This window comes from Bombus bifarius, unplaced genomic scaffold, assembly GCF_011952205.1.
Source record: "Bombus bifarius isolate JDL3187 unplaced genomic scaffold, Bbif_JDL3187 scf7180000008026, whole genome shotgun sequence".
Classification (NCBI taxonomy): domain Eukaryota; kingdom Metazoa; phylum Arthropoda; class Insecta; order Hymenoptera; family Apidae; genus Bombus; species Bombus bifarius.
Window position 1 is genome coordinate 427,494 of NW_022884399.1, and position 15,347 is coordinate 442,840.

Below are 15,347 nucleotides of genomic sequence, written 5' to 3' on the forward strand. Positions count from 1 at the left end.
TACTAAATTTTTCATCCAGTTTTCTTTTTTCGTAAATAATTTTACTATTAATCTAATTATTAGTTATTGGTCAATGATGTAATCGTTAATGTACGATGCATAACAACAAACATATATAAAAAATATTCTATGAAAAATATGTAATGTAACAAAAATTAAAGCTTCAATGCTGAATAAATAATGTAGTGATGTGCATTTTTACTTTTCCCTGTCATACTACAACAATAAGTTACCTTCTGAGATTATGTATACATTTCTCCATATCCGTTACCATTGTTATTTAAATTCGATTCTCTTGGTGGATAGAGGTTAGGTCGTAGCATAACATCACGATATTGAGGTGGCGGGGTACCTGGACAAGATTCTATCAAACTTCTATCGCTACTTATGAGTCCTTGTAAATACGAATCCAGCAAAGACAGTCGTTGGGAGGTTATTAATTCGTCGTTAAATTGTTCGTGATACCTGTATCTTCGGTTACACAAACACATCCTCGACAACCAAATATAAGAAATGAATACTCCACTTGAAATACCAAGTATAAAACCAAGAAGAAGAAACCAATATACTACAGATTTATAATCGACAACATGCATTTGGTTTATCATTTGTTCACATGTTGACAGATTTTTATCCTTCAGTGTATTCGATACATTATATTCCGTTACCGATTTAGTTTCATCAAAAAGCATACTCGCATTTGCCAAATGATGATAACTACGTGATTTTGTGGGAAGATTAATCATTTTCTCGAATTTTTTTACGTTAATTTTCTTACCGCAAACTTCGTTGAATTCGATGCTCTTAGCATTGAGATATGTTTGTAACTCAAACATAATTTTATTGCAAGACCATGGATTTCTGGAAAGAATGAAAAAATGAAAATTTTGTTTATGTTTTTTGAACAATTCTGACATATCTACACAAGGTAAGATATGTCAATTATTCGAGATGTTGAGAAGTGAATATTATTGATAACAAATAAAATGTAATGAAGTTTTAAGAGTAAAAGTTAAATTCTTATTCGAAACAATTATGTTAATAAAATAACGTGATATACATATATTAATTTTATGTGCTTTGTTCATCGTACCCTTCTAACGATAATTTGTTCAAAACATGCAATGTTTGCACGACGATGGTACTCATCTGAATCATCAAATTATTTGAAAGATCGAGACGACGAACGTGCGTGAGTCCATTGAATGTATCTGGAGGTAAATGACTAATCTGACATGAATCCAAACTTAGTTCCTGCATCGAAATTTACTTCACCTTATTAAAAATGAAATTTTTATCGAAGATAATAATTTTTTCACAGATATACATATGGTAATACCATTAACGAAGAGGATCGTAATTTCGGTACATGCGAATTGAAATTATTTTTCGATAGTATTAAGATTCGTAGATTTCTGTTTCTTTCAAAGACTTCATCTGAAATATCATGGAGTCTATTTTTCGATAAATCCAAGATCGTTAAATTCGTAAGGCCATCGAAAGCATTTAGGCCGATTTCACTGATTGCATTCTCAGAAAGATTAAGGTATTTTAATCTCGTCATTCCAACATCCTAAAGTAATGAACAATTTCTCACTTACTATGCGCACAAATTCACAATATTTTAGTGAAATTATTATCAGAATTTGCTTCAATAAAATTTATACTCAGTTGCATATAATTACAAACAAAGAAAAATAATTTAATAAATTCAAACATACCGCTAACTCGAAGTTACTTAAAAGTGATATCACATTATCCGATAAGTCGAGTGCTTGCACGTTGTTCGGTGCACCTGTATGTATACTGTAAAGATGGCGGCCCACACAAGAAGCGCGCTCCAAACCATACCAAGTGTCACACACGCAAAACGACGAGCATTGTCGCGTCAAAACTGTCGTCCCGCAAGCGGAAAACATCGAAATAAGTGAAATGGTTAAATAGACGGCGATACCATGGGTCATGGTAATAAAAGTAAACGATAGATTTCACGAAAATTCGTTAAACTTATACCGCAACTAATGATTTTCGAAGTAATAGTACAGCAAATTCACTTCTGATAGAGATTATTGCGTTTTCTTGTGGCTCGTGATTGCCCCGCCAATGTAATCTTATCTTGCAACATGACTGGATGGATATCGTGGATAAATGTGTTAACGATTGAGATACGTCATCGTATCGTCTCAATTTTCTTACCGTTCCCATTATTTTTTTTGACAGAAACAATGTGTTTTCCGCAATGAAAAACATATGAAGCAATTTGAAATAAAAAGTAGCTGAATACAATTATTTATTACCTAATGTTTTTCCTTATTACTGAAACGTTGAGAACTATTTTCTATTCATGTTGAGAACTATTGGAGCAACTGGAAATTTTATTCCTTAAACGAAGGGTGAAAGAAGAGTACGATGAAAAGTAAGATGTTATTTATCAGGCATTATTCATCATTTTGTATTACATATTTTAATCTAACTGATACGTTCATAGGCAGAAACAACGGCGTATCAGAAACGGATGGTAATCAGTAAAAGAAATATTCATATCATATGGTCCTCCAAATTTTGAGCTTGTTATAATTTTATTGTTAGAAATAAAAAAAATAATTTTCTAAAATTTCTTGTTATTAAAATGATAACTTCAATAAGTTTCTTCAAATTGATATTCGCAATGTAGCTAATTCAGTGATTAAAACGCAGATTTTATTGTCTACACCGTAGAATACTCTCCTGTGAAAACATATGGAATTCATGCATGTATTTAAATAAGATATCAAGATTGAATAACTTTTTGCTTTAATAAGGATATAAGTTTGATGTATGTATGTTTATTAATAGACATATCTGAGTATGAATAAAAAAATAATAACGATGAAACCAAGCAATGTCAAATAATAAGATTTATATTACCAAGTTTTTAGAAAAATAAAGTTCCTCAGTCTGAGACATACTTGAAAACACAATTAAAACGTGATTTAGTTTTTCTTATAGAGTTGCTTTCTCATGATCGATACAGTGAAAGCGTACTGTAAACTACTTGTTGTACCTCTTTATTTTCATTTACTGATTCTTGAAAACCGATAAAAACCTTCCGTAAAAATTCCGTGCGCCTTCTTTCATTCGAAATTCCCCGTGTGGAAAGCGTTTCCATGTGAACGCCAAAACGTGGATAGCGTTAAAGAGGTGCATTAATATAATACAAGGATGACTAAGTCTCCATTACATTGACAGCGAGAAATTACATTACAGCGCATATACATGGCGAACATAATCGCGCTCCTTTATGCGATGAAAAGAATGGCAGCCGATGACAATTAACATGTTACTCACTAGCCCTTGGCATCTCTTCGAAGTTAAACGAGGGGTAGCATTCAGTGAGCTAACAGTGTAGCGTTTATTGCGCAACATCCACGGAAATAAATCTAGGATAGGCTGCTGAGAACGCGTGGACCGCTGCCTTCTATTCGGCCTTACCATCCCTCCCCACTGCCCCTTGCATCTTCCGGCCATTTTCATTGCTCGTCCTCCATGCCGCCATGACAAGCATACGGTATGGCACTGCAGCTGCCTCACCTTTACCGACCACGCCGCATTTATCGGCGTAATTACGTTTTTACCTGAAGTCGATTTTTCATCGATGTACCTACGACTCTATGCTGCTCAAAATCACTCGGAATGGACTAAAAATCACGGTCATCTACCGGTTTGCGAAAGCTACTACGAATTGGCCAACAAAATATATCGCTGCTCTCACAGACTATCCACTCCACTGTGTTTCGTCACTAGCGCCCTCAGCTGACACGAAGTACTAATTTGACATTGTTACGATTAAATATTGAATATACGACAATTTTGCATTACAAGGCAGGATATCGTATAAGAAACAGAGAAATAATTGTAAAATATTGAACTTTTTATCGGATTGAAATTACATGTTTTTAATTAATTTTATATATTTGATAGGAAGGATGAATTTGTTCTTTAAATAAAAAATATAAAGTATACACTGTTTCCGGTACAGTGACAAGCTTTGCAAATAACTTTGTAGGTGAGGTTCTCTGTGACACATTCCCTGACGCTCGACTACCATGCGAAAGATATTTCACTCAATGTGTGTCGTCACCGACCTTCTCAGCTGACGTAAAATGGCCGCCTTCTACTGACAGCTGAACCATAAACATAGTTTTTCTCTGTTAAAACAATATTTATTGCGATGAAACGCATAACTCCCCTTTTCCTACAGACATTACTTTACCAAAAAGTAAGAATCTTGAGGAAATTCAAGGTATTTCATTAAAAAGATGTTACAGTATGGTGTACGAGCGGCAGTAGGAATATCTTACGAAGAGAGGCTTCTTTGACGCGGGCTTTGTACCTATCGGCAGACTGATCACTCGCTCCGATTTCGTCACAGGCGTTCTCAGCTGATGACAAAATGACTGCTTTGTGTATTTAAGTACCAGCTGATTACAAAACTGTCGTTTATAAAACCTATGCAAAATCGATATTTCCATGAATACTTTTAGGTTAATTTGACAAAGTAAATCGATGGTGTGCAAGATTTCATATGAGCCTGTATGTAATCGACGTACTTTGCGCATAGAAAAGAGGGACGCCAGAAAGGACGCCGAGTACAGGCGTACGAAAAGAGGAGAGGGCTGAGAAAGTGGAAGGTCTTGATGAGCGAAATGCTTTGGCTAGGGTTCTAGTCTGCGATTTTTTCCCGTTCTTCTCGTTGTCCGGGCGGACGGCCAATGAGAGTAAGTAGGTCAGCGAGCGCGACCAATCGGTGCTCGAGGCCGAATCACGTGGGTTTGTTGTTATCTATCAGCTGTTTTTCCCGGGCGGGCGGGCGGCCGGCCGGCGCAGTGAAAGCCGCTTGGTAGTCTGTCCTCAGTCCCTCGGTCGCTCAGCTGTGCGTCACATGTCGGGTACCGCGAGTCCTACTCCTGCCCGTATACCATTGAATCGTGTACCGCTTGCTCGTTCAAGTTACCGTACAGCGCCGGATTTCTACTCACCGGCAAGCGTCAGTCATATATTATGCTATCTACCGCGTGCACTCCAAAGTATTATCACAAATCGATCACGAAGTGCCTCGAACATGCGGACGGCGTGACGAATACAGGCAACGGTGCACGCCGTTTTGTTGATACGTTGAGTTCTGTGTTCAGGCCGCGAAGGCCACCGCGTCCTTCCTCGGTTTAGGATCGCATTTGCTATCGCGATTGCAATCTCACGCAAAACTGCCCAATCTGTCCTCGACGAGTTATCACGGAACGATGACCTAAAGCAACGTGTCGCAGTACGGAGTTTCGGAGACGTAGGAAGAAAGAAAGGAAAGAAAAAGAGCTGAAGCTACACACGACGAGTAAAACTGGTGTTCTAGTTTCCGGGAGTGTCTTTCCAAATATTCATTCGAATCATAGACATAATATATCAATCGTGTTTCGATCATCTCTTATGGAAAGTGTCGAACTGTTGAATCGCGCGTGACATTATTTCTTCTCTAGTGTGATCCAAATTTGTTTCCGGTTTCTGCATCTACGTACGTTTTTTAACGTGAGTTTCGCGGACGGTAGTCGAAGAGTGAGTCTTTAACCGCGGTGCAAATGATTTATACGAGAGGCGAATTCGCGCGAGATACTTTCGAGAACGATTCGATACATGGTATTTTGTTGTGAAGTATATCGGTGTGTTAGAATCCTCGTCGAACGTTTCAATCGATTTATCGAAGTGATCGAAACGAGAGCCGAGATCGTTTAACCATAGATAATCACGAATAATGTCGACGGGCAAGAGGCTGGCGAAACGTAGCATAATCGGCACCAGAGTGTGTGCTCCCGGCGAGGACGGGAAATACTACAGTGGCGTCATTCACGCCGTAAAAACGCCGGCGTCAGCCGCGTCCGAGTCAGGCCTCAGCATTACACCGAAGACTCGCTACTCCGTGCGCTTCGATTCCGTTCCCGGCGGCCGTCCGCCGAGTCCCAGCACCGAATACTCCGATCGCGATTTGATCGGGCCTGGTTTCGGCTCTGTCACCAGCGCGCATCTCGTGCCCGGCCAGAAGGTCTATCTTACGTACAACGGACGGGAAATTCACGCAGAGGTCACGCAACATCGCGAGCACCTCGACGAAGTAGACGTGATAATTGTACCGAACGGCCAAGAGGTGAGTGAGTTTGGTAATACCCATTTTGTTCTACTTTCTCTTATCTCTTCTGTTTAATTTTGCGTATTTCGGGCAAATAGTACATCTTTCCAGAGTTTTCAAAACCCGTATTGCCGTAACTCTCGGATGGCGGATGTGACGCTAGTTACTTTTAAGTTCGCTTTCTTGTAATCTTTGACGATAAGTTTATTGGGTAGTTTATTTATTTTGAACTGACAATAATTTGGTAAATTTTATTTTCGAATGATCGAATTAAACAATTTTATATTTCTAGATCAAATTTCTAATTATCAGATTTCTATCACTAACTGCCAAATTTTATGTTCAATATGAAATTGATTCAATGAGAATTGATATTGGAAAGGGAGGAATAGGTCAAAGTTTCGCTCTTATTTACATGTATGTATAGTACATTCCTTTCTCATTCTCGGTAGCGCTGTGTATTGCTGTATATCACATACTCATATATTACAAACATATATACGCTGTATATACATACGTTTAAAGAAAAACGCACAAAGCATTGGCGGGGCACGTTAGGCATAACGAGGTTTGATACGTCATCCGTACCGCCGCCGGGTCTCGTTGCATCGGAGCACAGGTTAGCGCGCATCAAACTCGGCGAGCGCGCATGCGCATAGCCAGGCTGTTCCGCCGAACGCGATGTTCGCGATGTTTTCGGAGAGCGAGAAAAACGTATTCTCGCGCGCGATAACACGCCATCGACAGTACCGATGACATACTATGACGAATTGCCGCGATGTTGCGTTTATTCTTAAGATATAGACGATAGATCTTTGACAGCTGGGTGAAATCAACCAAAAGGTAAGAGAGGAAAGACGGAATGGCACGTGACGATGTGACAGCCGGCTGTTACCGGGTGGGTGTGTGCGTGCGTGCCGTTAATCAGAAAATTTAATTTTCGTGACCTCGTTCCGCGTGCAGACTGTACAGTGGCTCTCCTATTTACGCGACGCGCATGAGCAGGGTCACTTCACTCCCCTTGTCCGCGTGCGGGATAGACACAGGTTTATAAGAGACAAACACGTTACCCGTATCTGAACACGAATGCCGCGTTGTGAAGCATAACTGCCACGCACAATGGAATTCGTTTCTCCGATTGTCGTCGATCTAGCGGATTGGCGATCGAGAATATTCGAGAGTAAAACAATGTCTGATCGTAAATGGGTGGGGGAACCGATGGAAGGGGAGTATAACTTCCAGCGAACGAATAACAGGTTAACGAATGGGTTAACAGAAGGAAATGCCTGCGTCTCGAGGCGCATCCGCCGCCCGATATTGGAGTCACACGATACACGAGACCGATGCCAGTCCGTCGATTTTCGACACGCCTTTCTCGAGTTACGGCCAGATAGAATCCGCGAAGTGGCCGCGCGCACGCGCGGCTGCGCACACGCGAGTATACTCGCGTATACAGTTGCCGAGAGCCGCAAGAGTTTTTTGCAGATTCGTAGAAAAGCGTAGCGAGCGCAACGTAATAAATACCCCATAAAACGAGGGATAGCGCTATTACGGCCGGTCAGGCGTGGCAGAGAAGTATACGCAGCCTCGATACCGCTACGTGGGCGCGGTTAGATTCGTAATGAGAGGCACTGGCGTTCTCTAGCTTGCTTGTCCGTACAGCGAGGCTCTTTCGCGCGTATGTATGTATGTACGTAGATGCGGGAGAGGTCGGTTTTATGCGCGAAGCCAGTACGGTAGTACTGGCCCGTGCACCGGCTACCGGTGACCCCACGTGGAACGCATTAGCGCAATATCTTTCTACCTCCGTTAGGTAGCTCAGGCGTGACCACGGTTTCATTTCGTGGAAACTTTGCTGCGCGCTCGCGAGCGCTCATGCTCCACTCGGGGGAAAAAATAAACCGGATCTGGTCAGACCGAAGTGTCCGGTTCCGATATTTTTGCGCCCCGCAATATGTAGTTATGTCTGTTTTGCACGAGTTCACCGGAAAATCGGCCTGCCTTATTGCGGTGGCAAATGGTCAAATTGTCGCGTTTTTATCTAACAACGATGTCACGTAGGCTAAAGACACGTTTCCAGTAGATGTTTAGAATGAAAGACTGACACTTAATATTCTTCGAGCAATAGTTGGTTTTTATTTGTCAAATTTGTATACATTTCAAGGGTATGTGTATTATGATAGAGAATTCATAAACAAAATTATGCTAGAAAATTTTATATTTCGGTTTGGGTACTAAATGATAATTTTATTGTACTATAGCTTATTTATGTAATTAATTAATTTTGATTAAATTGGTAATTTATTAAATCAAAATTTTTAAAATTTACATATCCCTTGGTGGTTTCGTACAAAAAAATTCTGACAATGGAAAATATGAAGCGGTAGCACTTAAATAAGGGGAGACTCATTATAGGGCTAAATATAGATAACCTTGCAACACACGTTTATTCTTATTTGAAGTACATACATATACGGCAATTATTACTACATTCAAGAGAGAATTGAAGTTTATTGAAGGGAACTTTTTCTTATGGTAATATTCCTTAATATCAACGAAAGCATAAAATCTGAATGAAAATCGTTCAGGTCTTGGTTTCAACGAACACATTATCGCCGGCGCGTGATAGTAGTAAACTTCAGAGATTCATCTTAATCTTCTCGATCGCAATTATGATTATTTTTAATCATCGTATCCGTGATGAGATATACGTAACAGGGCGTGCTTTTCGTGTTCCTGTCTTCCTTAATTCACCGTGATCATCTGTAATCTTTAATCGCCATAATTAATCTACCGATGTAGTACTCTGACGTAAGTACTTCCCCACGTCGTTACCTGTTTATACATGCAACACATAAGCGAGCGTACATGGCTGACTTTTAGTGACGTCGAAGTATTTACCGAACCGTGAATCGGTAAATACTGGACGGCGTTTATCTGTTAGCGCAAGTACGCGCAAGTGGTAATTTTAAAGCTTCCGTGCGTTCTGCCGACTATCGTGTACCTCTGCTTTAGCAAACATCTTACATATGCAGTTTCGTAACGTCCACTTCGCGATTCGACACCTCACCGGTCGACCTGCCTTCTGTTAGCCCTGACAATATGTCAATAGCCATGGCGCTCGACCGTCAATTTCGTTGCAGTCCCTATTTTTTCAAAGTATTGTCCATGGCTGTACTCACTATTCATTTACTATATTTATTCAGAACTATAAGGAATTCTAAAATTTAACAATTGATTTGCTCATTAATTCGAAATTTTCATTCCTTAAGAAATATTAGATTTTATCGTCGTTTACAATTTCATAGAAAGAGGAAGAAATTAGCGTAGCGTGACATTTATCGGAATATTTATAAGGCTTTACTTGCTCAGAGTTGTACTACTACAAATAATCGGCAATTAATTAAACATGCATCTTACGTATTTAACTAAATGCTTCCTAGAATTTACATGTTGTGAATCCCTAAAAGTATCAACTTAGAAGGTAATTTAGTTTTTATACCAAGTTTTATTATATTTTCAGTAAAACCACCTCAAAGATAGTGTTCATATTTTGATTTTGCTATTATTTTAGCACATCTTTCTCTATCTGGATTCCAAGTACCCTACCAAACCGACATGATCGCGCAATAAAATCGCCTCTTTACAAATCCTCGCAGCTATTTCGTCGTATCTCTTATCACGGTCACAATCGTCAAACTCGCTCACTCTTCCGTCAAATTGTCCAACATAATCACTCCTCAACCAACATGACAAAACAACCGTAACCGATAAAAGTTGAGAATCACTGACGCGTGCATTTCACTGCGACGAAAAGATAGCACAACATTGGATACGTAGTAATGCGTTCCACTGCGGGAGTGCGTTTCGCCGTTAACGGTGCGATCCATCGGGTCTATCTACGGTCACCACGGAAATATCCGACCTGCGGGGCGCATTCGAAATAATGGTCGCGTTTAACGGTGTCACTGGTCACCGGCACGGGCGTGAGACGATTGAGTAAGAGATGGCCAGTGTGTGCGCGCACTTCGTGCGTGGATCCAAAGATAGATATCCCGGCACAGGCTTACCAAACCTAACTGGCCCGACTCTATATACATACATACATAGAGGCGCATCCGCAACAACCGTTCGCGATGTAAACAAATGTCGGTATGCGTACAGGCTTGTCTAGCAGTCTGACATAGTCACGCGGGTGTTTCCTTCATTCCTTGCGATCGTTCGTGCTATCTTGTAGCCACTGACGTTTTTGGAAATACGTATGTTAGTTTCGATAAATTCTTGCTTTTCTTCTCTTATATTCGTTTATCAATCGCTGTGTGCGCCGGGGAATCCAGAACGCTTTAATTTTTCTGCCATACAGAAGAAACGTCCGTCCAACAGCTGCCGACAGCTCGATGAGATCCGAGGTTATAATTCATTGCTCTAGTTGCTTGGGCCACGCTCAGCAGCAGGTGGTCAATCTCTCTCGATCTCTCTAACCTCGCCTCTTTTCGTCGCGTACTCGTTCGATTCGAGGTTACGAACTCGACCGAGGGAAACTGATCGTAAAGGGAGTGTGATTGAGTATATAGTATTTTTATCAGCCACGTTTCGAATATCCTGGTCGTTTACAGTTTAGTCGAGAGAGGTTCTGTAGGTTCGATTAAGATCTACATACATAAAGCTGGTTTCAAACATAAATTGTACGTTTTTTTAAATAGTTTATAAAAATAGCTTACCGAGTGTGAAGTAAATGGAATTAAGTGTCAAACACTATTTAGACTGAAAAACTATAATCGTTAGATTTAAGAATAAAGTTAAGTTCCACATAATCGGTATCAGAATATGAAGTTAAGTTCTTCAAGATTCTCAAAGATCTTGTTGTATAGTTTTAAAAGTATGTTGGAAACAAAAGTATGTTTAAAATAAACAAGTGGGGCGTAAAAGAAAGGTTCCATGGGATATATAATAATGGTAAAATTGTATCTTCTTGTTTCACGGGCTGATTTTCTTCGTGTATTTTTAATTTGCTAAACGTTGCGCACTGGTGCGACGCGGCGTGCCGGCTTGAGCTGCCGCGCAGGCGCACAATCGCAGTATGGGCTATTTAAAATAGTATTCGAACAGACCGGAATGTAAAGTGCACAGTGCGTGCTCTGTTGCACGGGATTATGTCATACGTGCTTGTACCACTTTGCCGGTAAATAGGTTACGCAAGATGGATCACGGATGGCCACTCTACATAAGTATTAACTTATAGTCATAGGCCGGCCGGCCGGTCTCCGCCGCTGTAGCTGTCCATAGGACCTATTCGGCAGTTGGAAACTAGAAACGACACATACTGTATTATAACTTTGCAATCGTAGCAGAATTATACGCGATATAAATTAATTTTATAATTCTTCTCATAAAAATTATTTTTAAATGAAAAAAATTAATCTTATGGTTCGGTAGAATACAGAATTTATAATAGAAATCGTTAGTTTGATAATAGCAGATTTTAAAGTACTCGCTTCTCCGTTTTAGATTCTTTATCTTAATTTATGTAACTCTTTTGGGATCTATATATTCTTGCCTCGTATTTATTACCGAGTGCAGAATAACAGTCGATCTTAGGAAAGGTTGGCACGGAAAACGAACATCTGTTTAACATCGTTTCACCAGCGAAAATCGGATATGCATAAGAGCGCTAAAATGCAGATCAGTATCGAAACTAGGATTAAAATCGATGTTACGTGGACTGAATAGTTAAGAATCTATCGTTAAATGGAAAGAAAAAAAGAAAAAAGAGAAATTCCATTCTCTTTTTACGAACGTTGAATTCCCTTACCACAAAAAAAACACAGCGAAACCAAAGTTATGTCATAATTTCGGACGAGGTAGCGATCGGCGTTTACCTTTCTCTTTGTAAAGAGTGGTGCGAACTTGATTTCGGGTTTGGAAACAACATGGCGGTTAGTTGCGCCGATCGACCGTTGGAGGCACTGTATCCTAGCCGATCGCTTGTAAAGTCGGTCATAGAGTTTACAATGCAACGCCTTCTCTCTGTCCAGCGCGTACTACACAAATCTCTTTCTACCTGCTTTCCCTCTCCCTCTTACGCTCCTTCTGATTTGGTTTACGGCGATTGCGACTGTGTCGCAACCATTAGCACGTCTGAGTACAATTACCTTGGATATTAGAACAACTCTATGCCACCCGGTGCAATACTTATGCATCGCGTACGATCGCTCGCAAGGTTCCCCTCGAAATGGGCGCGTAGTACGCGCGAGACGTGTCGACTTTTAATAAGTTGCACACGCCAACGTGACGGTATGGAATTGCAAAATAGAACGCGCGTGCCGGTATGATTACCCGGAATCATGGTTCTTCAATACCATCAGAGTAATCGTTGCTGCTTTGCCCACGCTCCTTGTTATGCGCCGACACTCTCTACTGTTATTTAAACAACGTATTGGCCGTGAACGAAATTTCATTGTCCGCGTGAAAGTAAATCAGCATGCCGCTTGAAATCCGTGCCAAACTGCCGTCCTTGATTTTCGAATCCGACACCCGGAGTTATTTGGATGGATAACATTTTAATTGTTGCGGTAAAAGTTGACGTCTTAGATGCACCTGGAATTTTTTCTCTTTAGATATTTGGAACGATTGTTTGCTTGTTACGAAATTGACACGAAGTGCGAAATCAGCTGATCGTAGGCATAACGCGTGTAAGTTTATGCGTCTTCGCTTCCACCTGATAATATTGGCCGTAAACGAGCTGCACTGACGTAACAATGCAGCACGCGTCGTAAATTATGATCGATAATGCAACCTTGCACACGCCGAGCTAATATATGGTTGAATATGCATCATCCAAGTCCTCTGAGACTTTCTAACAGTTTCTGTCAATAGTACCGTGTAAGAAGAGCACTATGCGTGGTATAACACAATGTAGATCGTCGCAAAGTAGTATTTACCTTTATTATCTAATCCTTTTAATCCGTTATTTTAAATCAAGCAATAGACATCTATGTACGAATCGAATAAACATTAAATTATCCTGATTCTAATTTGAATTCTAATTTGATTCTTAAAGAACAAATTCAAATAGTGGAATATAATATCATTTGAATTTGTATAGCGCATTTTCGTCATCATCGAGAAGTGTGAAATTGCATGGTTCGATAGTGCTGGCCCTGGCGAGCAAATGGCCAGGGCACGAAAAGTTGATGCGCGTGCCATACTGCATAGGACGCACGAGGACGCGAGGAAAAGTGGCGCGTATCTGCTGTACAGAGAGAAAAGCGAGGTCGGGCCTTTCTCAGAGAAGTAGGTCGAGAAGGTACCGATCGTGCACACGAACGCGTGCTGCGTTCCACGCGCGCGAGATTCACAGGAAAGGTATCGTGTTCTGTTCGTCCCTGTGGCAAACGCGCTTGCAATACATACATCCCGTCGGCTCTCACGAATGCGATGGTGTATTAGGAAAACGGGAGGAAGAGTTCTCCCGCATAAAGGCGTCGATTGAACGTGCTCGTTATGCCGTTCTTATTTTTTGCTAGTTTATGACTTTCCAGTATACCGCGCTTCCATCTATGTGGTAGGAGATAAGTGGTCTTTCGTATCACCGATTCCATTTCATACACTACCAAATACCTTATTGAATATGGGGACTTAGATGATTTAACGAGACAGCTGAAGAAGTCATTCCTACGACCGAGATAAGGCGTGTTCAATTATTTACACGGCGGAGATAAAATAGGCAATTATTAGTTGGATGATCTGACCACTGATTGAATAATCAATACAAACATACTGATTACACCCTTCTGTTGTAAAATAAGGCGTTCGCGTGTGGGTATCTATAGAGGTTTCGAAACACGTGGGACGATGCGATCTACCATCGGATATCGTTTTCCCTCAATTGGGAAAGATTTCTTGATTAAACTATTTTATCGATTTCCAAGTGAGAAACAACTGTAACAGATAAAGACCACCTATTTTTTCGAGTTCTCGATCCTCTCAACCACATAGTCACTTACGGTTCGCTATGATTCTGCGTATTAATGTGCGCGCACGCCAGATGAAAAGTCAGGTGGCGATGGCGGGCCGGTCGGCCACCGGTTTTGGTGGAGGGAGACTAAAAATGAAAACAAACTTTCGCTACGTAGAACAAGAAGCTCGGAACGTGTTCGCGTTCACGCGGTGCTGGTTAAGGCGCGTGTAAAGAGACGGAACAAGGAGGTAGCGGTGGAGTCGTAGGAGGGCAGAACGCACGGCGGAACGGGGGGATAGGTTTAAAAGGGGGCCAGGAGAGGGGCGAAAGGCGGCCACATACTCTCCGTGTAACAGAAGAGACGAGCGTGTGCCAGCGTACATTTTACGCAACGTCGCCTGTGATATAACGAGCGCGCGCACGCCGTGTATAAAGAGAAGCCCGGCCGGCGAGCAGAGAGCGATATAGTAGTCGCGTTTCTTCACACCGTACTACGCGCACATGCGTCGAAAAGGTGTGCGCCAGAGAGCAGGATCAGTGTGGCGCGTCGTGCGCCGCCATTGGGCAGCGTTTACCCGGTTTTGCTGGACCCGGTTGAACACAATGACCTAAATGATATCGCGAACCGGGTCGCAGCCTAGATACCGCCGCGGGCCGGCCTTTTCCCGCCCGCCTCGACACAGTCGACAAACGTAGTAGTATCTCTCGCTTGTGCTACGACCGGCAGCCCCAGATTTTCACTTTCGCGCGGGTGAACGTTGACACTCTCGCCTTTCGATAACGCGCCACGAACTGGATCGAGTACTCTCTTATGCATATATGTACGTGGGCATGCGAATAGGTTTTGTACATGCATATATACGTGGATGTCTGTGAGTTTAGGTTTGTGTGGTCGTTTCGATATACAATGACATATATAACGGCATAGTCGATGAATGAGTAAGCTCTGGTTGAACGATAAACTTTCTTTGTTTGATATTTTTTATCCGAGGTGAAGAGGGATAGAGCCAGGCTTTAGGTAGTTGAGTGGATCGTAATTATATATCGGTTTTTTTACATTTTTAATAGGGCTTATCCGATGCGATCGCAAAATTAACTTAAGATTTGTATTTGTTTAGGTCAGAGATTTTGGATATTGCAAAAATCAAAGTTTCGTAACTCTGATTTCCTTCAACAATAAGATATTAGTTGCATTACTGTTCTTGCAAGTATTAATAACATACTTTCATTTTA

General features: G+C 41.2%; 2 protein-coding genes and 1 long non-coding RNA gene across 7 annotated transcripts in view; 1 reads left to right on the forward strand and 2 right to left on the reverse strand.

Moving 5' to 3' along the window:
• Window positions 1-41: 41 nt before the first annotated feature.
• On the reverse strand, window positions 42-3,912 carry LOC117207232 (leucine-rich repeat-containing G-protein coupled receptor 5A-like). Of its 3 annotated transcripts, XM_033447223.1 has the most exons (6): window positions 3,328-3,912; window positions 2,055-2,260; window positions 1,722-1,894; window positions 1,340-1,573; window positions 1,094-1,254; window positions 43-861 (listed from the first exon to the last, which is right to left on the reverse strand). In XM_033447223.1, the coding sequence occupies exons 2-6, from the start codon at window positions 2,248-2,250 to the stop codon at window positions 243-245; spliced, it is 1,383 nt and encodes a 460-aa protein (XP_033303114.1). In that variant the 5' UTR covers window positions 2,251-2,260; window positions 3,328-3,912; the 3' UTR covers window positions 43-242. The 3 variants fall into 3 exon arrangements, with proteins under 3 accessions (XP_033303115.1, XP_033303114.1, XP_033303116.1); XM_033447225.1 differs by lacking the exon at window positions 2,055-2,260; XM_033447224.1 differs by lacking the exon at window positions 3,328-3,912 and having other exon boundaries at window positions 42-861; window positions 1,722-2,195.
• Window positions 3,913-4,877: 965 nt separating this feature from the next.
• Window positions 4,878-15,347, forward strand: part of LOC117207230 (zinc finger protein 395) — a 91,819-nt gene continuing 81,349 nt past the window's right edge. For both annotated transcript variants that reach the window (XM_033447220.1, XM_033447221.1), the window contains exon 1: window positions 4,878-6,172. In XM_033447220.1, the coding sequence (XP_033303111.1) occupies window positions 5,783-6,172 (390 nt within the window). In that variant the 5' untranslated portion in view covers window positions 4,878-5,782. The remainder of the gene's footprint in view (window positions 6,173-15,347) is intronic.
• LOC117207237 lies at window positions 8,573-15,173 on the reverse strand. Of its 2 annotated transcripts, XR_004487484.1 has the most exons (5): window positions 14,161-15,173; window positions 13,935-14,095; window positions 12,034-13,828; window positions 10,876-11,461; window positions 8,573-10,806 (listed from the first exon to the last, which is right to left on the reverse strand). It is a non-coding gene; the product is annotated as an uncharacterized LOC117207237 (long non-coding RNA). The 2 variants fall into 2 exon arrangements; XR_004487483.1 differs by having other exon boundaries at window positions 8,573-11,461.